The 25,666-nt window shown below is 41.0% G+C and overlaps 2 protein-coding genes across 7 annotated transcripts in view; one reads left to right on the top strand and one right to left on the bottom strand.

Annotated features, from left to right (window-relative positions):
• fli1 (Fli-1 proto-oncogene, ETS transcription factor) overlaps positions 1 to 11,859 on the top strand; it is a 32,043-nt gene extending 20,184 nt beyond the window's left edge. For 5 of the 6 annotated variants that reach the window (XM_070970842.1, XM_070970840.1, XM_070970839.1 and 2 more), the window contains 5 exons: positions 699 to 767; positions 7,160 to 7,219; positions 7,623 to 7,682; positions 8,369 to 8,416; positions 8,615 to 11,853. In XM_070970842.1, coding sequence (XP_070826943.1) covers positions 699 to 767; positions 7,160 to 7,219; positions 7,623 to 7,682; positions 8,369 to 8,416; positions 8,615 to 9,144 — 767 coding nt within the window. In that variant the 3' untranslated portion in view covers positions 9,145 to 11,853. Of the gene's footprint in view, positions 1 to 698; positions 768 to 7,159; positions 7,220 to 7,622; positions 7,683 to 8,368; positions 8,417 to 8,614 lie in introns of all 6 variants that reach the window. The other variant, XM_070970843.1, reaches the window with a different exon arrangement.
• Positions 11,860 to 13,259: 1,400 nt separating this feature from the next.
• On the bottom strand, positions 13,260 to 17,367 carry kcnj1a.1 (potassium inwardly rectifying channel subfamily J member 1a, tandem duplicate 1). The gene is made up of 2 exons (XM_070970713.1): positions 17,267 to 17,367; positions 13,260 to 15,203 (listed from the first exon to the last, which is right to left on the bottom strand). The coding sequence occupies exon 2, from the start codon at positions 15,183 to 15,185 to the stop codon at positions 14,064 to 14,066; it is 1,122 nt and encodes a 373-aa protein (XP_070826814.1). The 5' UTR covers positions 15,186 to 15,203; positions 17,267 to 17,367; the 3' UTR covers positions 13,260 to 14,063.
• Between the last annotated feature and the right edge of the window lie 8,299 nt (positions 17,368 to 25,666).

Here is a 25,666-nt window from a genome sequence, read left to right as displayed (position 1 = left end):
CAGCGCAGAGTTCTGCTCCATAAGGTGAAATGAATAGGCAGCCATATGCAGAGTCTTGCCTCTCTGACTTTATTATTCAGGAGTAGGGTTTGCAGTTAAAATGCTGACAGGCTATGAGCCTTTACCTAGATTTAAAGGACTGACCATGTGCTGGATTCCATTTTTTGGGGGGACTAGATTTATGTGTCTTGAATTACCTTCCTTCAGAGATCATTTTTTTTAAGACAAAACAGGAACACAATTCAAGAAATGAAAAGGGGCTCTATAGTGCTGCTTGACAGTAATTGAGTTGAACCTTCTACTGCCACCTGCTGGCTCTGGTTATACCCTGTAAGCTTTTTATCACAGAGGCTTCAGAGTGTGCACAAGGGTTATTCTGAATTACAGTTTCCCTTACAAAAGATTTATCATGATGAATACGCAAATTAGTATCTGTAAATACTCAGTAAGTTCTCTTATTCTAAACGAAGCATTAATAAGAATCCTAATGCTCAACCATATAGGTGCAATCATGTATAAGGTGTACTGTTAATCACAGGATGCTCTTATGTAAGAATTTATGAACTTTAGCTTGTTTCTTATGCAGGTTTTCATAACCTTGTTATGGGTGTCATTCATTTGGCTTCATGCATTACATTACTGGTGGAATAGACCTTGCATTGTCTTAATATGCCCTGTTTTGTCTCATTTTATTACAGGTAGCTCATCATTATCCTACAATACACCATCTCACACAGACCCATCCCCACGCCTGGCTGCCAAAGAAGGTTGGGACATATTTTTTTTTAAATCATTTAGGCTTTATACTAATTTCTATATGTGTGTTTGTATATTTGGGTTAATGTAACTGATGGGACAGGGTGCGATTGTCTGACTGAATGGTAGATAAAAACATGCCAGCTTCAGGCAAGTAGATGCAAACACATACACACAGAGCAGACACACACTTGAGAAAACAGACCCCTCACTTAAATCCAAAGCACATGGAATCATTGATTGCCACTGACAAAGCTCTGTGCAGGTGCATGTTTTGTGTCATTAAAAATTATGAGCAGCAAAAACAGTCGGTGCTCTTCAGGACCGCTACCTGACAGCACACAGTAGCTCAGAGGGGCAATTTCAGCATAGAGGCATATTATCAAAAAGACAAGAAGCAGTGTGCTGATGAGCTCTGTCCACAGCAGCAGGAGTGAGAACAGACGGCAAATGTGATGATTAACGGAAAGAAGCAGGACATAAGACATGAATGAGGGTGTTTGCTGGAGAGACAAGCATCAGAGACAGGTGCTGAAGCAACAATGTGTACGATAAACATGGATGAAGAGCCCGATTAGCTGCTTTCGACCAGACTGGAGTGGAAAGGAGTGTGTATGTGTGGGTCTCTACTGTGTGTATACGTGAATTAATGACTGAGGGGACGACAGAAGGTGACAGGGAGAGTAACCGTACAACAAAATGAATGAATGAATAAGCTTTCAGAGGTGAATATAAGCATAAAAGATTTATTAACATGTACTTTTTTTCTTTACTGTGTTAGCTGTTTGGTTTCTCAGCAGGCCAAAAATGACTGTATCCAATTTGCTCACTGAATCAGCACTGACAAATCTGCAGTAAAATAGAAATGCAGCAGTCAAATGAGACCTGGTGTAGTGTTGCACTAGTAAATTCTTGCAAAAGCCAAGCTGAGTTCCTAAGAACAACGCCCACAGCAGCTCAGGATGATTGTCTCTTTCCTTTGGATACCTTTTCACTCTACAAACATTATTTTGTGCTGACACACAATGAACCACAGCGTATCGTTCAAAAAAAAAGCTACACATCCTTTACATCGGCTATATGGTGTCACCGCCAGAGACGGGAGAATGGACTGCAATAACAGTGATAGCCTTGCTCACAGGATGAGGGGCTCTATCAAGGCAGGAGGGGAGGAAACACTAGGTCTGATAAGTGTCCGAGAATGCCCTCTGCCGCTTTCTCTATCTGCCCCAGTGGTGAGCGTTAGCAGGCCGTGTACTTGTTCTCGCCCAGTTTCAATACCAATAGACCAATGGGCAGGCCAGATAAGATTCTGCTCAGTCACCCCTGACCCCGGTCTTCCTGGTTCTCAGTGCTAGGTATTTTGACTGGCAGGAATAGAGGGTCACTCCCTTCAACAGCATTTCCTTTTCCTAAGAGGTGACTTCTATTATGGGCTCCTGTAACACAGCCCCTGTCTCCAACAGGGTGGCTTTTCAGGAATTGGGAAATACAACCAACATATCAGATTCATACCATCCGATTTAAAATGAATCCCTTCGCTTTGAAATATATGTATTCACCTTATTAACCACATGCAATATTACAAAATGTTACTTTCATGCCCAATTAAGTGAAAAGGTGAAACAAGATGGAGAAGAAAAACACCCAAATTGGAGCTGGGAGTTTGTGACTCAACAATAAAAGAAATCTTGCTTCAGGAGAAGCCTTTATCAACATTTTCTCAGATCAACATTGCCAGATGTTCAAGTTCATATTGCTTGTAGAGAACAGTCAAATACCATTCAGGCTCTTTGGGGTAGAGTAAGCATGAGCATGCAGCAGGAGACAACCCTTAATCTGCTCCAGACTCTGTGGTGTAAAATGCAATGTTATGAATAAAAGACAGCATATAAAACACGGAATGCAGCAGCTATGAGTGTGTGTGTGTGTGTGTGTGTGTGTGTGTGTGTGTGTGTGTGTGTGTGTGTGTGTGTGTGTGTGTGTGTGTATCTAAAGTCTACTATTTGCCTGTGGATAGGCATGTGTGTGTGTGGGTGGGTTCCTGTATGTCTTAGTGCAGAATGTGTTACCATCTGCATTAGCATTGCTTTCAAGCCTGTATGGTATGTTGTATGTAGCAATATCTTCATGCTAATGTTTGTAGATTATACAGCTTTTTTCTCTCTGGTGAGTCTTTGTCTCCGCTGCTTCTCAGCGAATGAGGTGAAGATGATGAATCACCTCTGTGAATGTGTTTATTTTGCTGCCGCGTCAAAGTGGCAATACGACTTCAAGTGCGCCATTGTGCGTGCAAGCTGTTCTACATTTACGACTTTCAATTTCAGTTGCTCCCCTTTAAATATAAATGAGAGATAGAATTCTTTCTCTCAAATAAAACCAATGAAAAGGTAAGCTAACAAAGTTGCATATAACGTTTTCACTTGCCTATGCATGAATAAGTGTGTGTGTGTGTGTGTGTGTGTGTGTGTGTGTGTGTGCGTGTGTGTGTGTGTGTGTGTGTGTGTGTGTGTGTGTGTGTGTGTGTGTGTGTGCAGCATTGTTGCAGTCCGCTGTGTCTTTGAACTTTTTTTTCACTGGATGCTTCTCTGTTCTCGTGCACCCACTGTCTCATCACTGTGTCTTAACTCCTGTACTTTGCCATCATTCTCCTCCTCTTATGGCTCCGTCCTCACACAGATGGCTTTTAAAGCACCTGTATTACGGGTATTAAAAAAAAGTTTACCCTGTCTGGGTCTCTCTCCTTGGCTCAGACTCTGGGTTAAAAACAGTCCACAGCTCCACTCTCTCCTTCTCCTCTCTTTCTGTCTATCTCACCCTCTCTGCTCAGTTGTCCTTTCTCTCCACCTCCGTCTCCCTCTGCCTCTCTCCGTCACTCTCTATGTCTCTCTGCCTCTCTCTCCCTCTCTGTCTAGCACTCGGGCCTTGTTTTGACTAACTGGTCCTGCAGTCGAAGTCTCCCAGGAGCGTGCACCACACCCCAGACCAGAGTGGAAACTGGCTCAAGTCGCAGTCAGAGCGAGGCCTGGAAAAATGAAGGAGGGAGGGGTTAGGGAAGAGGCGGCTCTGTGTGTGCACATTCGGGTCTGTGTCTGTGTTTGTGTGGCTGGCTTGCCCTGAGTACCCCCGGCCACTTGGGCTTTGTACATTTTACCTCTGCTGCTTCTTCCTTCTTCTGCACTTTTACTTTCACTTCTCCACCTTTCACTCAGTCCAATTAAGCCTAGAACAGAGTGATTACATGGGTGAAAACCTCAAAATGTTTCTATTATCACTCACATGCTGGTAAAGGGGGGAAAAAAGGAGCTAAAAATAAAAAAGTTTAGGAGGTCAATGAAATTTGCTGCCAACAATTACACCAAAGGTATTTAAAAATGTGGATCAGCCCATATTACTGGGCATCTGCTCGAGCCCATACCAGACAGTAGCAGGGTTTGCTGCCATTGTTTTCTTTTCAAATTCCAAAGTTGTGTTTCGTCGGACTATTTTTTCGCATGATTTTCTCTCCTCCTGTTCTTAAGTTTCTCCCTCTCTTTCTCTTTCAAGGCCTTGTTATGCACTCACTCCATCTTCTTCTGTCTGCTTCTCAATAACCTCTCCCTTTCTGTGGCTCCCTCACCTTCTCATCTCTCGTCTCAGCTTCTCCCCCACCATCTCCTCTCCTGTGTGTAACCCCTTGTTGGACGAACGGAGGCAGCCCCGTTGTTGGGTTTTTTTTGTTTTTTTTTTTCAGAGTGGTAGAGAGTGGATGAAGTGTGTGTGTGTGTGTGTGTGTGTGTGTGTGTGTGTGTGTGTGTGTGTGTGTGTGTGTGTGTGTGTGTGTGTGTGATGGGGGGGGCTGGCGGTGAGAAGAGGGGAAAAAAGGGCCAGTAAAACAAAGAGAGGTTGTCTGCAGGCGAGGTAGGCAGGAAACACAAGTCTCCCAGGACTCTCCCCCAGTCACTGCTCCTTGGCTATCCTGCCGGCCCACACCAGATTGAACCTGACAGCCCCGCTGAGCCACGGCAGCCCGCTTGTTATTTGTCCCTCCTCTCCCTCTTTTTGTCTTTCTCTCTATTACACTCTCCCTTCTTTCATTCGTTTGATCATACACTAATTTATTCACTTTTCTTATGCTTTGTTGCAAGCTCCTGTCCATCACTTTACTTCCCATATGTTTTTGCGTGGTCACTTGTACCCTCCTTCAATTCACTGCACTTTGAATATCCCAGTTTTCAGTTCCAGAGACCAAAATGCCTCTCGCCATCTTCAGACAGGAATGGGCCCTTTACTGGAAACGTCAAGTTAGAAATTACTGGAGATCAAGAAGTCCCCCGAGTAGCAGGAAGTTTTTCCATTGCTGGATATTATGCTAGTCAGAGAAGCGAAAACAAGGCAACAAAACATCCTTTTAAAGTAGCACAAGACACATAATTGGATTTGAAGCGTTTTCACATTTTCTTTGGTGGATTATGAAACAAGTCAAACAATAAAACACTTGTGCAGCAGCCAGACTTTGTTTTCAAGGTTGCAGAGAAAATTTAATCTTGAGTTCAGCTGTGCTGAAAGGAGAAATAAGGAGTTTCTTTTTGTGTATTTTATTATTTGTGGTTTATTTCAGGCAAACCAAGATGTCAATATGTTCTGATCCACAGGAGGGCAGTATTGTACAGTGTTTCGACATGGCCATACATGAAGAGAAAGCAGATCATGAATTTGATATCACTGATGTCCCTCTGGTGTGGCTGTATGAGGTTATATGGGTCAAGATGGCACATGAATCCCAAATGTGTTGATAGTTGTGAATGCAACTCCCTTCATTTGTTTCCGACACTGGAAAGAAGGCTTAAGTCATCTTAAAAGTGTTTTGCATGGCAAATTGATGAAATTTCTCATGGCATGAGGAAGATCTATAGAGTTTAGACAAATACAGGGAAAATGTGCTTTTTTTCTTATGAGTGGTAGCTCACAAAGATGGGAGTTATCTTATGCACTGGTTTAAACACAGTGGAGAATAATTTGCAAACACATAAATATTCATGTTTGGAAATCAAACATGTATGCACACAAATACACACAGAGAATGCATTTATATTCTGGGATCAACACTCTCACTCTCTACTGAAATGTCAAAACATATCATTCTGATCTATTAATATAATTAATCATGCATATTGTGTAAGAACACAATGCTGTGAGCCACACTGTTTGAGATGGAGACCTGCTGTTCTTTTTCAGCCATGCTTTACATGTGGACTCGTTTCACACTGGCCAGGTGTTGACCTGATTCATCAAACAATTTGGTGTCCATGTCTTTGTAGCAGGATTGAGTCTTCCTCTCTTCAAATCTGGCGATTCAAACTGCCAACTTTACTTGTCAATAAGCCTCCTCAAAAAAAAAAAAAACACCTTCGCTGATGGGAAATGGAATTGCCTCTTGACCTTCTAACAGCTTGCTTATCCCAGCAACAACCTCTGTCATCACCATTACACCGTGTCTATCCACTGCCCTCTGGGAGAAACACTGCTGACAATAAGATCTGCAGCCCATGATAACACTGTGAATAGCATGCTGCACACAACACAGGGTGAAAAACATATCTGGCTACAATACGCATCGTATTTCCCTGTATTCTGGCAACTGTTTGAACTGTCTCAGCCCACAATGATCCAAACAATCAAGGGTGCCGGCCAGGTGCGCTGTGAGTCTACCAGGGTGTTTTTGTGACATTGCCAGGGGAAGGATACATCCACTGTTTTATCTGCTTGTGTCAGAGTGATTGATTGTTACTGGAAGTGGTCCAGCCTCACACTCAGTCAGGTTTGAACTGCAGACACATAGCAGGTAGAGCTCATGCAAACTGGGCCAGTTTGGCTATTTTTCAAGGTCTCATAAAAGCTGCTTGTGTGGGGAGAGAGATTAGGGTGAATATCATGTATTGTCTATGTGTGTGTCTCCGTTGTCCTGCTGCACTGTAATTTGCCCCAGTCCCTTTATTTGTGGTCAGAGCGTTGCAAGCTGCTCAACCAACTCCACTCTGCCAAAGATTGTGCCATCTACACTTAAATCATCCTAGTGTGCCAATCAAAACCACATTACCATGTCCAGATATCCTGTGAAGAGCATCTTGAACCATGTTTTGATAGATTTATTGACGCTGTTTGGCACTGGTCTCCCTGTTTTTGCTGTGGCAGTTGCAGTGTTAGCACACAATGAGATGAGACACTCACCGTAGTCACATGTACACAGGCATGTTTCGAGATTGGAATTTGGCTAACTATAAAGAATTTTGGTCAGATCACATTTAAGTGCATCCACTGATCTTTTATGACACACAAGATTCTCGCCCTCTTTGTAAAAACTGGAAAACATTTTAAGGTATATTCACACTTTGCCTTCCCTTCTCTCCTCTCTCTTTGTCAGACCCTTCATATGATGCTGTACGGCGGACAGGATGGTCAAACAACATGCACAGTGGCAAAGGTGAGGACAAAAAAATCATTAAAGGTCCTTCTGACTGGACACGATTAAATATACAAGGCTGTAATAGTACTGACAGAGGACATGATTCTACATTTCACCTGATGTGGTGAACCTTATCATCAAGTCTACATCACACAGTTCCAACATCTACACAGTCCAGACGTGTAGGACAGACTCCTAAAGATTACAGCCTCTGTTGTCAGAACATGAACAGACCGTCAAAAGAAATCTGTCCCGCCACCATCACCATGCCTTATTTACTTTGGATCACAGCTGACATGCCTTCAAGTTGTGCAGCCTGGTTATCTGCAGCCACCCTACTGATGTTGTCTCTGAACCGTCTCATGTCTCTCTGTCTGTCTCTCTCTTGTCCTCCACTGATTGCCTCTCTCTCTCTCTGCAGGCTCACCGGTGGTTACTCAGAATGTAACCAAGTCCACTGAGCAGCCTAGAGCTCAGCCAGGTAACAGCTCACCAGCTGTCTTGATCTACATAGTGTCAGTGCAAAGCTATCTTAAAGCTAATGTGTTAGCATTGGGTCTCAGTTGTTAAAAATGTTTTTCTCCTCATAGTCAAGACAGTTGAGTAGGATTATTCTATATCAGTGAGCAAAATTATTTTTTTGTATTTGGTTACGTTGCTCAACACAAAGCAAGATGAGCAAAATTGTCACATACAAGTGAAAACAATTGTTTACGAGTGGCTTACCAGCAATTAGTTGAATTATTAGTTAGGCTGTTTGGAAGTCTACCAACAAGCTTTGAGTGTTAGTCGAGTTTGTAGTAGTTTTTTCTTACCTCTCTGCCACACATCTATTAGCATGTGTAATTGGTTTTCCCAGGTGCTCATTATTTAGAGGATGCACGGAGCACAACAGTCCAAACAGACTAATACTGAGACCACTAACCACATAATGTTCTCTCATTCTGTCACTGTTTTCCATATTTTACTTGCTTAACCAGAAACATGATATTATCAGCAAAAGTAATAAAAAGGACGTTTTAAATGATTAAATTACAACATCAGCTGTTGTTGAGCTACATGTTTATCTTGTCGTCAGTCTTCTATACTAATTAGCATGTGTAACGTACTATTATATCACCACAGTAATCAGTATGTAGTCCAACAATGCTCTCCTCCCGTCCACAGATCCTTACCAGATTCTGGGTCCCACCAGCAGTCGCCTCGCCAATCCGGGTGAGAATTTGAGCATGCTCGAGTCTTTATAATGGATCTGCTGTTAATTGCCAGTCGTTGGGATCGTTTCTCAAAAATGTCCTGTTATGCAGGCCTCACTGGATGGATTATGAGTTGTTAAGCTGTGAACAGTGACTAATAAGCTCTTAGTTGGATGAGGTGGCGTATTTGATCTTTTGCGTATGTGTCGTCCATCAGGTTCAGGTCAGATTCAACTGTGGCAGTTCCTCCTGGAGCTCCTGTCCGACAGCGCCAACGCTGGCTGCATCACCTGGGAGGGCACCAACGGCGAGTTCAAGATGACGGACCCGGATGAGGTGGCGAGGCGCTGGGGCGAGCGTAAGAGCAAGCCCAACATGAACTATGACAAGCTGAGCCGCGCGCTGCGCTACTACTATGACAAAAATATTATGACCAAGGTGCACGGCAAACGCTACGCCTACAAGTTCGACTTCCACGGCATCGCTCAGGCGCTGCAGCCACACCCCACCGAGTCCTCCATGTACAAGTACCCCTCGGACCTAGCCTATGTGCCTTCCTACCACGCCCACCAGCAGAAGGTCAACTTTGTGTCCCCACACCCGCCATCCATGCCTGTCACCTCCTCCAATTTCTTTGGACCCACCGCTCCATACTGGAGCTCGCCCACTGCAGGCATCTACCCCAACCCAAACGTTCCCCGCCACCCTAACACTCATGTGCCGTCCCACTTGGGTAGTTACTATTAGACACTCCACTCTGACCTTCCATCGCCCTCTAAAACCTTCCTTTTCCCACAACACAAAGTCCACAATTGCTGACCTGCACTCCCAATGATGCCGAACCAATGAAGACTAAGTTCATTGAGGCGTTTGTCCTCTGAAGAAAATTTGTTCCTAAATGAAGGATGATAAAATTGAAGGAGATTTTTTTTTTTTTTTTTTCTTGTAAGAATCTATAAACAACTGGATGCTATGGTCCAAAATGGAATACTACTTACCTTTACAAGACTAGCAACTGCTTGTTTATGTTTTTGGACGTGCGTCTGAGTTTCCTGTGCCTTTATCTTTCCCATCCTCTAGAAAGCTGCATCTACAAGTGTCCTTTCCAAAACCTTCCCAAACCAAAGGCTGAGGACAGGGAGAACAACTCAAGTCTGTCTGCCTCCTCGCCACGCTACAGTACCAGACATGGGCCTATTATTTATGGGTCTCAATCTACATCCTCCTCAGTACATTATGTACATTATGCTTTAAAGCATCTGCCTTTTCCACTCGTCTACAGCCTTGTTGGGGTTTCTTATTCCCACCACATCTAGCCTTCTGTTTCCACTGTCTCCGTCTGCTTGTCTGTCCATCTGCACCTTTTTATGTGTGTGGAGAGTCTCCTGGAATTCGCTGGATAAGGAGGAGCTCTCAAAGAGATGGACTTTTCTCAGCACTGAATGAAATTTGGCAACTGGAATATGCCATTCACATTTTAATTTATCCTCCAAACTGGAAGGCTAGAGAAGAGTTAAATGCTGGAGAAGGAAGCGCTGTATGTTTTGCTGACCTGGGTCAACTCAGTTATTCAAAATGCTTTCTGTGTGTTGTGTGTGGAGTTCAAGATGGCTGATGCAGTTGACTTGACTGTGCTGGGGAAGCTGAGTCAACATGTAATTGAAGTAATTTGCAACAATAATTCAACCCAGGTCAGATGTTTTCAGGGGGCCACACACTAGGCTATTAAATGTTTGCCATGCTGTTGCCTTTCAGCCATGCCATTTCCAGATGTTTTGTTGCTCGACCATGTCAGTATTAATGTGAATGTCTTCTGGTTTGTGAAACGCGTAAAAAGGGATACCCTGCAGCAAAATCAAAATTTGTCAGATGTTTTCATGCTGTTGAATGAAAGAAAACATTCCTTGAATTTTAACACTTTTGCTGCACCCATCTGAATCTAAACATGAACAACAACACAAGTGCCTTTTTTGCAGAATAGGACTGTATATTCTTTGGATGGGGTTTTTTGTTTTGTTTTTGTTTAGTTTTTTTTTATCTAAAGTGCCTTACAGTGCCATAAATGCATCCACTCTTACTATATGGCATAATGGGAAACCTAACCCTCACAGTGCCTTGACTGCTGTTTTATACCATATAGTTTCTATTCATTGTAGACAAAGCAGCATTACATCTTAAAATGCATAGCATAGCAATATACATACATCACCAGAAATCTGACAATTTTTGATTTTGAAGTGCACAATAACGGCTGCCACGCTGTCTATATTTCTTTCTTTGTAGGTCAGCACAGAGAAGTGGCTTAGCAGTAAGTCAATAGACAGTTAAGTTGCGTTTTACCAGGGCTGGATCCTAGTTTGAGAGCAGCATGTGTGTTTGATTGTTAGTTTCTCACTGATCTAAAGCCCAGCAAAATGCACATGAATCTCAAGTCAGGATTTCATCATCATGTAACAGTATCGTGTCAAAACATATCCATCTTCAGGTGTTTAAAGCTGTTCATCGCAAAAGTATTCCTTTTGAAAATAAATTACTTGGGACTAAGTAGTTTATCAGAGAACAAAACCAATAAAGTATGACGAGATGAAACAAAGAAATCCTCAGATTCGCAAACGCTGTGCGTTTGTCAGACCTATTTTTTATTATTTTATAAGCAACAGACAACTAGGCATTAAAGCAACTTACTGTATAAATTATGCAGAGTTATTTTCATATGTGACACAGTATAAAAAGTCAAGAGAATTAATACGAGTTGACCTCGGTCAAAAATGCAAACCTTTAAAGTCCATGTCTGCTAAGTAGTTTGTTCAGCATTTTAAGCGTTTTTATATCTGTACATTTGGGCAATACATTTTAGCATTGTTGCTTTCTTTTAATTGTTATTATTTCTGAAATTTGGTTGTAACATCCTGAGTGCCTTTGTGCACACAAAGTATTTTCTTTTATTCCCAAAACCACAAATGCCTGCTTGAATCATAATCCAATAGCCAGGGACTCCTTTACTCTATATGCAACATGTGATTATGATGGATCTTTTCCATTGTGAATACCCTTTTATGTCAGATAGCCCTGGAATTGGCGGCTTTTCCTGTGCATTAAAGGATTTCAGGTATTTTATGCAAAATAATACAACAGTATGAATATCCACAACCAGCTTCTCCTGAAAAAATATAGCTTTGAAAGAACAAATAAAAAGGGAACATGTAATTTGTAGCATAAAGAAATTATTCTAATGTACCCTTAACTTCCATGTTTCACAAGCATTATCAATGAAAAGGGATCTGTGCTACTTCGTATATGCAATGTATTTTGGATATTAAATATATATATATATGTGTATAATTTTACAATTAACCAATGTATTATTATTATTATTGTCATTCCTGCAATGTATGAAGTAATACCTTTTGAAAAAGGGATTTTGTATAGGAAAATGTGACAAAATAAATGTTTTTACCTCTCAAATCTTCCATCGTTTGCTTTTGGCTTTACCAGAGTGCTGGGACAGATGAAAACACAGTTGCTGTAGCAGATCTACAAAGCAGAGCTACAAAAGCAGTAGGTCTTGATAGCAGCTTGCACATGTTGCACAAAACATGTCTCAGCTGCGTCAAGCTTTGAAAATCTGTTTGCCTCATTTTTGTGACCGTTCCAGAAACTCATTACACAGTAATGTTTTTCATTTGTTTATTACGTATACTATAGTGTATAGCACCTGCAGGTAGAAAACTCCTTTCTGCCCCTCCTCATTTAAGACAGCTTTGTCTGTATTTGTATCTGCATCAATACAATGCATTCAAAAAAAACATGTGTTCTCCAAAAAAAATCGTTCCTTTGTGTTTCATAGAAAGATAAAATGGCTGATACAGTTTGTAGTTGGGCAGCTTAATCTTGATGATCATCATCAAGGCTTCCTATTTGATTGTCAAATATTCACATTTATGCACTAACCATGACAAGGCACTGCGGCAATGTTGTGTCCTCTTAATGGAATGCTAAGCTGCATTTTGTCATTGCATAAACACAGACATGCTGTGTTTACACCTTTTGCGGTTGCATCAGGTTTTGAATCAGCAGATCACACAAAGGGAATTACAGGTGTAAAGTCACTTAAGACCGGTGTGTGACAATTTGAAAGTCTCTTCGCTGTTTGACTCTTTGCGTCATTTAATTCTCTCCCTGAGCACAGCTTCAAATGATAGGTGCTGGCAATTTAACAACTGGTGTGTGTATTCATGCTTACATGACAGCTACAACCAAAGTACTTGCATGGACCATATAGACAGAAATATGTTCCACAGACACAGTAAACAGCCATCAAAGGGCTGTTTTGGGAAAGTTTTTCTTTATTGATATTGTGAAGAATGTGTCATCTTTATGTTGCTTTGTAACTTCACAAAATTGCCAATAACATACCTAGTCCTGCTTATTATTCTGTCACTTGCTGACTCATGTGTAAGCATATGCAGTTCATTAGAGAGGCTGTAGTGGCAGGTCTGCCTTAACAAAACCTGTTGAAACTTCATGCTAACAGACAGTTTGTGCTGTTATTTCTCTAAATGGAGAGTTCTGGTTTCATGTTCAGAACCTGCAGGCAAAATAATGGGCAGTAAGCAACAGCTCTTATCTTCCAAACACTTCCACTCTGCTGTGTTTGGATTCCTGTTTGCTGTCACAACTTCACTTTGTTTACAGATGAAAAGCTGTGATAGGGGTTGGCACCTGTCACTACGTTGCTTTGACCTTTTTGATCACAGCCCTTATGTGACGTTCCAGTTCAGTTAGAAAGAGAATAAGATGGTGACACAGACATTTTTTGAATGCAAAAATAGCCTTTATTTAAGTGTATTTTTCCCCTGAGATCAAATACAAAAAAGACTTAACAAACAGGATTGATTTTCATACTGTCGTCAGTGCAGTATGCAGCCATGTATTAAGTGTTTCCTGAGAGCTTTGTTCTCTCACAATGTCTCCACTCAAGAAGAAAACCACAACTATATCACGCACTGTTTGAAAAGAGTGGCCCCTGAGTCTGACCTTCGCTAGTATTTCAGTGTCTGAATAGCAGGCTCTGATGGTTCAGTTCTTTGTGTACAGCAGCCTACAGTAGAATGAATTATTGAACAACCAGTTTATCTTTTCTCACCCATGACAATAGCATGCCCCCCTAACACTGGTCCTTCAAGTAATTACAAGACACACAATATAAATACATTTGCTTTTTTCTCCCTCTCTGTACATGGTAAACCCAATGTGCAAGGCAAAAGGTAAATTACAACCACTCATTTTTGTGAGTGTGAGAGCTTATTTGTATATATCACATGTGAGCAATGGGGACATTTTTTCTGTTCTTGAACTGTCACCATCTTGAATGACCTGGCCTTTTGAAAACAGGTTTCTGGTCAGCAGACAGTAGAAGGTGTGGTTTTACATACAAATGGGTCACAGTAAGTGTCCTGACCTACAGACGGCTTTCTTATCTGTGTTCAATGCAATAGAATACAAATTAGCAGGGTTTCTTTATTCCATATTTAAATGCTACTCGGTGTGGCACCTGACACCACATGCCTCCAACACCCCTTTGTTCATTTGAGAAGTTCATCAGTGAGAGGTATAAGCCTCTACCAGTCTCAGTTTCTAATGTTCATGGCAATCCACCCAACCTCTCACATCTTGGTGACATTTGGGGGATCATTGATATCAATAACCTCAAAGCCCTGGTTGTCATGTCCATCTCTAGAGTGGTGATGATGACCCTTGAGGTTGTGGAAACAGTAAGCACAGTGTGCAGTGGCCACTGGCACCACCTTGGAGAAGTTGGAGAAATCTACTCTGTACTTGCCCTCCTTGCTTCTGGAAATGATGGGCAAGAAGTTGTAGCCCCACATGACCTCCTGGGGAATAAAGGAGGTCCGGACTTGGCAAGCAGAGCTAGTGGACTCTGCGGTGCCATCTAGGAAGACGACCAGCTCAAACTCTTGTTTGTGGAGTGTGTCCACTGCCATCTCAAAGAAGGGGCTGCTCTTGTCGATGATGTGGTAGAGTGTGAGAGGACATACAAAGAAGAGGTTGTCCTTACCAGCATCCACCATGAAGTCAATGTTCACCTGGTCCATGATGATTGTCTCCCCATCTGGTGTATTTGTTGTCCTCAACAGCTTGCCATAGATCTGGCTTCCAATCATCAGGGTCTTGCGCAGGTTGGCCACTCTGATTGACAGGCAAAGAGAACCATTTTTGGGACTGATGACAGCCATATCACTAAATGTGATGGTCTTAGCCCTCTTTTTGGGTAAAGAGATTTTGGATAAGATGACTCCACACATGAAGCAATTGATAATGGCTCCAAGGAGGGACTGGATGATGACAAGGGCCACAGCACCTGGACAGAGAGGGGTAAGCGCTCTGCCACCATACCCAATAGTTGTCTGGGTTTCAAGGGAATACAGAAACGCTGTGGTGAGTCCAACAACATTATCAACACATGGAGTGTGGCCTGATTGGGGGTTTTGCCATGTTAGGTCTCCATTACTGCGGGCAATCCAGTACCAAAGCAGACCAAAAATGAACCAGCTGAGGGTGAAAGAGGCGATGAAGAGGAAAATTACAAAACGCCACCGGATCTCCACAAAGGTGGTCCAGAAGTCAGCCAGGAAGGCAAAGTGCTTGCTGTACTTGATGTTTCCAAATTCAATGTTGCAGCGACCATCTTTGGTCACTAGTCTGGTCCTGCGGCATTTCCGTGCCACCAGACAGTCCTGGATACGTTTGTTCACAAATCCAAACATTTTCTACAAGCCCACAACCTATAAGACAATAAAACAGCATTTTAGTAGACAGTACAAAACCAGTCATCAATCTGTTGTGTGAATTCTTCAAGTAAATTTATAATTACAGTATAAACAACAAAATGAATGCAAACTTTACTAACTAGCTAACTTGTCCTACCAGATGAGACTCAGGGACACAGGGACCTGTCAAAGCTTTTAGATTCTCAATAATGGCAGATATTGTCTTGATGTAAATGTGCAAAAAAGTTCCGTTCATAAAAACTACACTTGACAGGGCTTTTCGTCAGCTCTCCGTCATTTAACTAGTCAACCAGTCACAGGCCCTCTCAAACTGTCATTCATCCCTACATGTTGTAATTCACTGCAATCAAACAGCAAAATGTCAAGACGACACTGCCTGTCAGGTGCTGAGAGGGGGATGTAGGGCGGAGGATATGCAAGAACACATTCTGTCAAAGACAAAAAATGTATGCAGTAAATGCTTTCCTTGTCGTCCCACATAGCTGCTTCTCACAGTGGACCCTTATGCTCAGTCTCACATGTTCCAAGCTGCTTGGTCCCACTGCAGATTTAATCCTCACTGAACAGCTATAATCCTAGGTGGATGCAGCACTGCAGTAAAGACCTGAAGTTAATGAGAAACAAAAGTTTCCACTGAAGTGTAACACATAAGTGCTCCAAATAAACCAAATAATTTGGGATCTTTGGTCCCGTGCAAGTGTCTCAACACAAGGATCAGCTTTGTTTGCTCGGTTTCAATGCTGCAAAAATAAACGTGGCATTAAAATAATTTGTGCAAACCTGGCCAGAAGGCCAGCTGCTCACAGACATAACAATCTTTGACTTTATTCAAGCAAGTTCTCATAAGTCTGGGGTTTGATGGATGGTAACTGGCAGCACTGGCTATGCAGAGGTTTCCAAATAAGTATGGCCTCTGTTCCTGCCAAGTCATGCAAACTACCCATTTGGATCATGGAGTGCTTGTTAGGCAGTGTGAAGTAGTACAAAAAGATCAGTGCAATGAGTTTATGTTTCTGTTTTCAACCCTCAAAGCTTACATCCAGTCATTTTGCCAACAGAAATCTGATAATCACACTGTGTAGCTTGTTTGTAGGCTTTCATCCTTTTCAAAGTAAAGCTGCTCATTCCACACGTCATCATTAGGTCAGCATGTTTTCATACTCTAACAAGATATTGGCTGCAATAATTTCAGGTATTTATTATTTTAATTGTATGTATGACAAGTTTCTCTAAATTACTGTTTTGCATTAGAAAACAACTACCTTTATGAATGGAAATGGTCATGCAACTGCCTATACTGAGCCATTTTTGCTGGTGGTGTTACAGACAAAACGCATTGGCACTCACTATTTACAATAAATGTCTTTTTCAGTTTAAAGGTTTGGAACTCCTCTGTCCTTACTAGATTCAGGCTCACCTTGAGCACCGGTGAGCTCACTTTCTTCTTACTGCAGAATGGTTTAGAAAATTAAAAAATCTATAACTCAGTTACACTGACCCATTCTAATACAAGCAATCCATTACAGTAGAACAACTAAAAATTAGGCCAGTATGTAGTATAGTTCTGCTCCTGTTGCACTAATTGGTTTTCAGATTAACTACTTTTTTAGACTACCTTCTTCTTTCTATTTAAATGTCTAATTTATTGAAATGCTGCAAACTATTTTAGGCTCATTCTAATATCAGTTAATGAAAATCTACCTACCTTTAGTATTTGCACCATCAAGTGGCTTGTGACTGTTACATCATTTCAGCTAAAGCAGGGATCAGTGGAATAAGTCTTAATGCCTAATGTGTAGTAAATGGTTTCTTTTGTCAGTGAGGTATAAACCAGCTTTATGAGCAACTACATAAAGTAAAATGAAATTTGAACCAATAACTATATTAGCAGGACTTTATTTACTCATTTTTCAAACAGTCACAGTGACAGTTCCTGAATGAATTGCATCTGAACTGCTCACACTAAGACACCATGCTCACCATATTCTTGCATTAATGTGGTCCAGCTGAAAATGCAACGTTAACATGAACGTGAACTTTCTTCAGCCCAAACTCACCTCTGTCAGTTGAAATGAAAGTAGTTTGATGCACATCCAGAAGTTAATGAATGACGAACTCCAGCTCAATTGTCTCTCCTCTCCGTCTGTGTCTTTCTTCTTCACAATTGATAGAGACAGTTTAGGTGTGTCCTCCTCTTATGCCTGTTCACCAACACCTGTGTGCATTTATACCGCCCTGTCTCGGTGTGCTGGAATCAGCCAGGTGATGTTTACGCCCACAGAGACATCAAGCACCCCTCCGCCCACAAACTTTCACACACATACGCATACCCTTTCCCCTGCTCTAATAAGTTGTTTACCCCACAGACGCCTGGCACCAAGTGCCAATCTGACCTCTATTCACCACACTCCCAATGCACTGCCATCTAAAAGTTTCTTTGGATTTATTGCTGTTTGTTTGATCATATTTGAATGTAAACTTTTCCACAGTTGCACTCACTTTGGAAAAAAAAAGAACGTTAACATGTAAAAGCAAAGCCTGTATATGGTTCCAGTTATCCATCTCCGTCTCAATGACGAACAGACTGTGTGGTATTATTTACTATAGACACAGACACACTTTTATTGGCATGTTGTGGGGAAGTCTTTTTTTTTTTTTTTTTTTTTCAGACTTGCCAGTCTTTTGCAAGTTCAGCAGTGAATGTCTGAAGATATGAGCTGCAAGGATGATTATAATCAAGTGGGAGGAAGGTACAGCAGTTTCACAGCTTTTCATCACTTGCTATTTGCATGTTATGATAATCATGCCCTTGGATTACTGTGTGGTCATGAGAAAAGAGCACATTACTCATATTTATTTATGCATGTATTCAAGTGTTTCGCAGCTCAATGCAGCACAGTTGTCTTCCTCCGAGCAACAGTTTTCCCCTCTCCACCACAACTACAGAGCTGCATTGTGATGAAATATGGGCACTATACAGCATAAACAGGTGATGGAGTGAGACAACAGAAGTTGCAGACATGAAAAGGAAGATGCTTGAGATCAAAACAGATAGCTCTCTTCTGGGTCAGCCAGGAATCAAATCAGTTCATGAGCCAAAGATGATCTGAATGCTGAGGGGAGAAAAGTTGTGAATTGTGATGGGAGTCGTTTTTCAGCTCTATTGTTCTGAGCAAAAGTGACGGAAAAGGCTGCAGTGTTACCTTTCATGCTGCAGATACGTGTATCCCAGTGACAGCCACAATACATCACTGTTGACGCACAACAAGATTAGGCCCGTCTGTTTTCATCTAAATTCATGCAATTGTAAAAGAATGACACGTTTTTTTGTATTTAATCCTTTTTTATTCAAGAGGTGATTTTCTTGTTTGTTTAATCAACTCCTTTTTTTAAAAAAATCCCTTTCATATCTGACAAAAGGCTGGCGAATAGCCACCAGACCACATAGCTGTGCTGATTGTAGGGCTGGTTTAGCAACTTAAGAGTCGTGGAGGCTACATTTGAATGATAGCAATGCAATCTGAGACAATTACTGCCGCTGAATAATAATGATGACACAATGACGACAGATGAGTCCCCCCAGGTAGGATGATGCTGGTTTCATACTGAGAAAAAAAAAATATCAACAGACTATAAAAGTGCTATTTTCATCAAATTAGAGACATTGAAATGTAGTGCCCATTTTGACTAATGTGCAATTGATATAGAAAGTTTAAAACTAATACTGAAAAAGTTCTAAAACAACGTAATAAACGTGTTAATAATTTAACATGGCAAGTATTTCCAAGACACTTTCAGATTTTTCTCTGAATGACAAAACAAGAAAATCGAGATGATTTTCATTGCCAGTCAAAATCTATTAAGTGAAATTTTGAAAATTTAATAAGCCAAACTCTAAATTTAACAAACAGATAATGGCATTATTGTGGAGATTGTATACCGCATTAGTGTAGAACTACACAATATAATATTTCCAGAAAGGTTTTAAAGGCCATATTGTTTATTGGTGAGAGCTGTTTTTACTCACAGCTGCAGCCTCTGGTGACAGGCCAACTGATAAGAAATATGTGTCTGAAGGATCAACCCTTAAGTGCCCTTGATGATTAGATGTCTCACAGTGACAGTAAACAAGTGCAGTTTCTCTCCACATCAATTGGAGTACTTAACTGAGTAATGCTGGTTTCTATATCAGTTTCTGTCAATCAGCTTTAGGACCAAGACTTTGCCAACTGTTAGTCAGTAATACCTGGTGACCTTCACTACCTATGAGGTGATAAGTACAGCAACAAAACAATAAAACAGATCAAATGGAGACATGTCATTACATTCTGTTGCTCATGCTGTGCAAGATCAGATATCGTGTTTGCACGTCTTAATCTGCAGGGAACCCTGGAACTGTGATCCCCTTTTACGGTTCAACAAATGATGTAATGTCTCTCATAGTTGGCTAGCTAGATAGATAGATGTAGTGTATCACAAACTTTATTTTATTTCTGCATTAAACCTGTTTTTTCTCACCTTTTTGGCCACTTGGGGGCAGCAGAAACAACCTGCGAATGGCACTGGTATATTATCACCTTTCAACTAACAAACTTGTTAGACAGCAGTTGGTCATTTACACCTCCAGTTGATAACAGACCAACATTGTCATTCATTTGGAGTCGAGTTTCTGGTCATCTGACAAATGTAAGTCTACTTCTCTCGTTTAGCTCTGTTTTGGGTCTCTACCAACCCCTGAGGGAAATAACTGGCTGTTTAGCTGTTAAATGCTCCACTGTGCTCACCAGCTAGTTGCTAATTTTGTCTGTCATTTGTGACAAAATATACCAGAGCTCATTCACTGAAAACAGCTGCCTGCTGCTGCTCGTGAGGGCTGATGAGAGCAGCGAGAGTGAACCAAAACACTGAAGTTAAAGATCGGAGAACCAAAACAATGCAATACAAGTCTAAAGATTATTCTCTGTGGGTTTATCACTCAGAGCAACCCCTTTTACATACATAAGTAGTCATGTCTGCTATTGTTGATAATGGAACATCGATCCTTAGCTGGAGCTCAGACCCTTATTGTGCTGTGGGTTCCAGTCCCCTAAATCAAGAAATCAAGAAAAGCCACTTTCACATTTGTTTTCAGTCATTGTTAGTGGATGATTTGAATTGACAGCACTCCTCAGGCAGCAAAATCAAGACCAGATATCTCTTTTTAAGACCATTAACACCTTGCTGAGGTCTCCCTTTGAAGCTGTTAAACAGTCAACATGTTGTCATGACCCTTTAAGGCTCACATCTAGCAAAGAGCCACAGCCCCCCCATCCCCCCAACTTGAACACTTGCACACTACTCATTCTGTGACTAATTGATGAGGAGAGGTGTCACTTTTAAGGATTTGATTAGTTATTTCTTTTTCAAGTTTCAAATAAGCTACCGCACTCACTGCTCCTTTCATTTACTTTTACTACATTTTCCAACAAGATTGTTCAGTTGCAAACCATATCTGGCTGTTTCACAACAGAAAAAAAAATCCATTGCAGTCAGAATTAACAATGAAATGTAGCCTTGAGCACTGAGCTGAAAACTTTTAATTAATTCTGGTGTGAATAGAAATGATTTGTGATTCAGGCGTGCTTTGCAACACATAGTTTTAACATTCACCACATGGCTCCTTATTCTATGATCTGCTTGGGTTGAACTGAATAGGTCTTTACTTTGGGGATAATGCTTGCGTGTGTGTGTGTGTGTGTGTGTGTGTGTGTGTGTGTGTGTGTGTGTGTGTGTGTGTGTGTGTGTGTGTGTGTGTGTGTGTGTGTGTGTGTGTGTGTGAGCAGAGAGGCGGGTGAGGGGGCCTTACTCTGATATCAGCCATTTTGCTGGGTCATCATGTCACTGAGCATTCATATTCCATATCCATCATTCTGAGAGTAAAAATGGCAAAGTGCTAAATGCCAAACATTGCAATCCCAAGCTGTGCAATGTGCTTGCAAAGCATTTGCCTCTTGTGATAATACAAACATAAGCTGTGAAGCATTTCTCAGAAGATGTCTCTGCACTTTGCTGCCTCATTGTCAGCATTCATTTGTGCAAGATTATCTTTCTGTAAATTTCAAAGATGTAGACATGCATAAAAAAGCAAGCTGTTGTGATTGTAATGATATTAGGATGCGTGCACCCAGTGTTGGTGCCTTTGGGTGCAATGTGCATATCAATAGAGACCCACAGATGAGAACCTTGGTTGTCAGGCGTGAATGAGGACAAAGATGAAAAACCTGGCTAACAGGGTTTGTGGGGATTTTCCACTGCAGGACTTTGCTTGTTCAGTAACTGTTGGGCTTCATCAAAATTAACAGGATCATCTCTGTTTTTACTGTGCCATGCTTCATCCTTTCACAGTTGTTCATTAAGACGCGGATAACCTATTTCAGCATCGTCAGCAGATGGTTGGGATGTGAGTGCAGTATGTACAACAAAGTAAGCAACAGAGTGTAAAATGTAAAGCATGCCATAAACATTTAAAGTACAGCTGAGTTAGATGTGGTATGCAGGGCTTCAGGGCCATGCATCTGAGTTATTTGTATCTTTTGTTGCTTTAAGGCTGGGTGTAATTCTGTTTGCCCTGCAGGCATGTGTGGAGATAAAGTGTAAGTGGAAACTTTGGAATTCAACATAAAATAACCTTTTTTATATCTTATTGTATTGAACAAATAAACAAAAAACATGGTATATCTTGTCAGTTTGATTTCATTTTAATGTATAGCATTTGGAAGTTCTCAAGGTCACAGAGGGAACACAAATGTATTTTGCCTTTTAGTCAATATTCACTGGTCGCCTTATGATCTTCCTGTCTTCCGCTCTCCACCCAAAGGATTTCAGCCTGATTAAGCAGCCACATAGCTTGAACAGGTAACTCAATGAAAAGGAAAGGGAATACGAAACCCTTCTTAAAAGCTTCAAATCACTTCTCCTACTCTCACCCAGCCACTGTGCTGCAACAAGGTCAATAGCATGTGTGGAATGAGAGCAAATTCAATTTGAACAATGTGAAGTGACACCTAGTGACAAAATCCACAAGAGAACAGTGACCTATTGTTCCACTGGAGGGATTATATCTTTTCTTGGTTGTGGATATCTACAGCTTTGATATCACCTCTTATGTTTCTTTTTTACAGTTCTTCATTATTATTTATTTATTTATTTATTTATTTATTTATTTATTTATTTATTTATTTATGTATTTGCATCACAAAGATCATCCAAATGAAAAAAAGGATCCTTTTGTCACAAATCTCTGCTTTGTAGTGGCTTTAATGACGGCTCGACAGTGCTTCTCTGCGCACTGAAACAGAGCACTGTTCGAATAGAAGTGTCTCTGAGCTTGCATATTAAACCCTTCACATGAATGTCTTTGAGCTGGAAGGTACCAGAGATCTCAAAAATCTCTCCACCTGCAGGGATGCTCAGAATACACAGGACTTTGTCTCTCAGTAAGATCTCAGCCTGAGAGCAGTTCCCTGCAGACTATATTTTTAACACATAGTCATTAGAGGAGGAGGTTGCTCGAAAGCATGGATGCCAAAGCTTTTTGACATTGATGGTATTGGACTGAATCATTGCATTGACAAAAGGGAAGAAAGGGCCAGTGGGAAACGGACTGAAAAAGTCAAGTAGACTATTTCATTTCATAAACGTGCTTTCAAGGCTTTATATCATCAAGGAATGTTTCCCCGAATTATTTCTCAAGAATATCTGAATTAGATCAAATATTTATGTCTCCTTGAAGCTATTTAGAGAGTCACACACACGTGCATTTTCTTCTCCTGCTTTGGACTCAAATATTATCCCACCATAAACATTCCGTAATGAAATAAACATTAATTTTATTCTTGTCACAGCAAACAAAGTGCAATTTATCAAGGTAATATTGCTGGTGTCAGTTTGCTCTTCACTAAGCAGGGCCCATCAAGCCACCACGATGCACAAGATTTCCCAAAAGACTTGGAATAAGCTGCACATTTAGCAAGTGATGACTAAGATAAACAATAAAGCAAGAGAAATTCAATTTTGAGTTTTAAAGTATGAGCTCTTGATTTCAGGTAGTAGAAGCTCTTACAGGAGTAAACCAACTGAAAGAGATGCTGCTTCAGACTGTCAGTCACTGATGGATTGTGACCAATAAAAAAACAGTGATCTGCTGTTTCATTGTTTTCCAAAACATTTCACATCTGAAATAACAAAGAGCAAATATTTAAGAATGGCTCCTGACATGGTAAATTTCATCCATGCACAGAGCACTGGTTAGTGATTATGTTTAATCACTGACTGCTGTACCTCTTTCCTCCACATAGTGTCACTGTGTTGGAGCCCCTGCAGTGGTGTCCACAGGAAGATCAGTCACATTCATGCAGTTCAAAATATGAGCTAAAAATAGACCATTTATGGCTGATGTGTAGCTTTTAGCATGAAATGACACAACTTCATGCCAAAATATTCAGTTTTACAATATTTGATGAAATACTCCCATACTACCACCAACAGTAGTCAAATATAACACTGTCTGTATCTCTGCAGAATCTCTCATCTGTTGAGAAATAATTTGCAATAATGAGATGAGAAAAATGAGAAATAGCCCAGGCTTTGTAGTTGATTTGTGTCCATACATAACAATATTCACAATATAGCAAACGATTTGAAACTTGTTTTTGAGAGTGTTTACCGTTGGATACAAAATGACACCATTGCGATAGGTGAAACAACAATCTCTAAGCTAGCAACCTACACACTGAAAATGGCAAGTTACCCAAATCCTAACCTGCTCACCAACGAACGTGCAAACCAGGGCTGTTGCATCTTGGGTGGCATCAGAGCATTTTTCCCCCTGTTGCAGAATGATAATGGATTCAGCCAGACCTGAAAACAAAGTGTGGAGATCGGTCTGACTATGCGCAGCTACTTCCACTGAATATACTTCACTGTTCTTTGGACAAGATAAAAACATGCTACAGTATTTCTAAATAATGTATTCACATATAACAAGCACAGTGCTGAGCTGAAGATCTTCACACTCACATAATTCATAATTTAAATGTTAATAGATGCACTCATTTCCTAAAGTGAAGCTTCTCCTTAAATGATACTGAATGGATACAAAAAAAAATGAGTACATAATGGTTGCTGCTATGCTCCTAAATCCTCATTTTGTTTTCTGCATAATGATGTGTTGAAGCCATAGTTTGGCACTGATGAATTTGTTTAAGATAAAGCTGTACCAGCTCGCTCAGACAGATTGTTTAATAATTTACACGTTTTCCATTGCAAACATACCTTGCCTCTTCATGCATTCACCAGTTGTCCATGCTATTAAATGCTGCCCTCCAGTTCTGCACTCTATGTAACACTAAACATTAACAGGCGCTTGGTTGAGCAGTTAAATATTTCAGATATTACCATACAGCAGTGCACCATATAGCATTTCTGCTAAACCATTAAGTACTGAGTATAACAGTGTGACACATTTGTGCGGTTTTGTGAGGAATGCATGCATTCAAACACATACTCAGACACCTAACTTTCGCCATCATGCCCTTGTAGTGATATGTTTACTGTGGTTGCCCTCTGAATGCCGTTCCTGCTCCTTCATGTTCCAAGCTGCTAATAACAATGTAGTTCATCGCTGTGCCATAAGCTCTGACAAGAGGATCAATCAGAGCTAATGAAGCCTGGGAGGAGGTGAGAGAAAGCGAAGAGGGATGGGGCCAAAGGGGGAGTGCAAGGGAGAGTATGGATGGGGGTGGGTGGGTGGTGGGGGAGTTTAGGGTTTCTGGATGAAAAAGAATAGGAGAGCCAAGGGAGCTGAGAGGATTAAGAAAAATGACACTTCATCCACACCTCCTCTCTCCATGCAAGGAAGAATTAATTCCTTTTCCTCAGCCCTGAAATGGTCAGTTCCTCACCTGACGGCCACAGCCCGACACAAACGGTGGCCTGTGTGGGGTGATGCTGATTTGCATGAGAGTCTACACTGACCCACTGATACTGTTATCCCATCTGAACTGTTAAATAACTGCAAACGAGTATAGACGTCATTGTCTTCCCATTCACAATCTCTGCTGTTTACATGCTGCAGGAAGAATACCAAGAATAGCACATATACCCACATTGAACATAGGAGACAGAGCTCTGTTTATTTCATATGGAAATCTCTGCATTGATGAATATTAAATCAGACTCAGAACATACATAACACTTCACTGTTTGTATTAGGCATCTTCATCCTGCAGGATAATCCACAGTTTCATAATTTCTTATGGATCATCTATTCAAAGACCAATGAAGAGCCAATTATGTTGTGTCACCCACACCCGTTAACATTATGCAAATGGATCCACGCTATACAAAAGTTTCCTCCGAGCACTTGTAATAATGAATGTGCCAAGAAGCTTTATTAATGTGTGATGTGTGATTAATGG

This window comes from Chaetodon trifascialis, chromosome 9 (genome assembly GCF_039877785.1).
Source record: "Chaetodon trifascialis isolate fChaTrf1 chromosome 9, fChaTrf1.hap1, whole genome shotgun sequence".
NCBI classification, from domain to species: Eukaryota; Metazoa; Chordata; class Actinopteri; order Chaetodontiformes; family Chaetodontidae; genus Chaetodon; species Chaetodon trifascialis.
The sequence above is the reverse complement of the archived record's forward strand: the minus strand, read 5'-3'. Positions and strand labels throughout refer to the sequence as shown.

Excerpts from the sequence above, each read along its gene's own strand:
- kcnj1a.1 (XM_070970713.1), bottom strand. The coding sequence starts at position 15,185 with ATGTTTGGATTTGTGAACAAACGTATCCAGGACTGTCTGGTGGCACGG.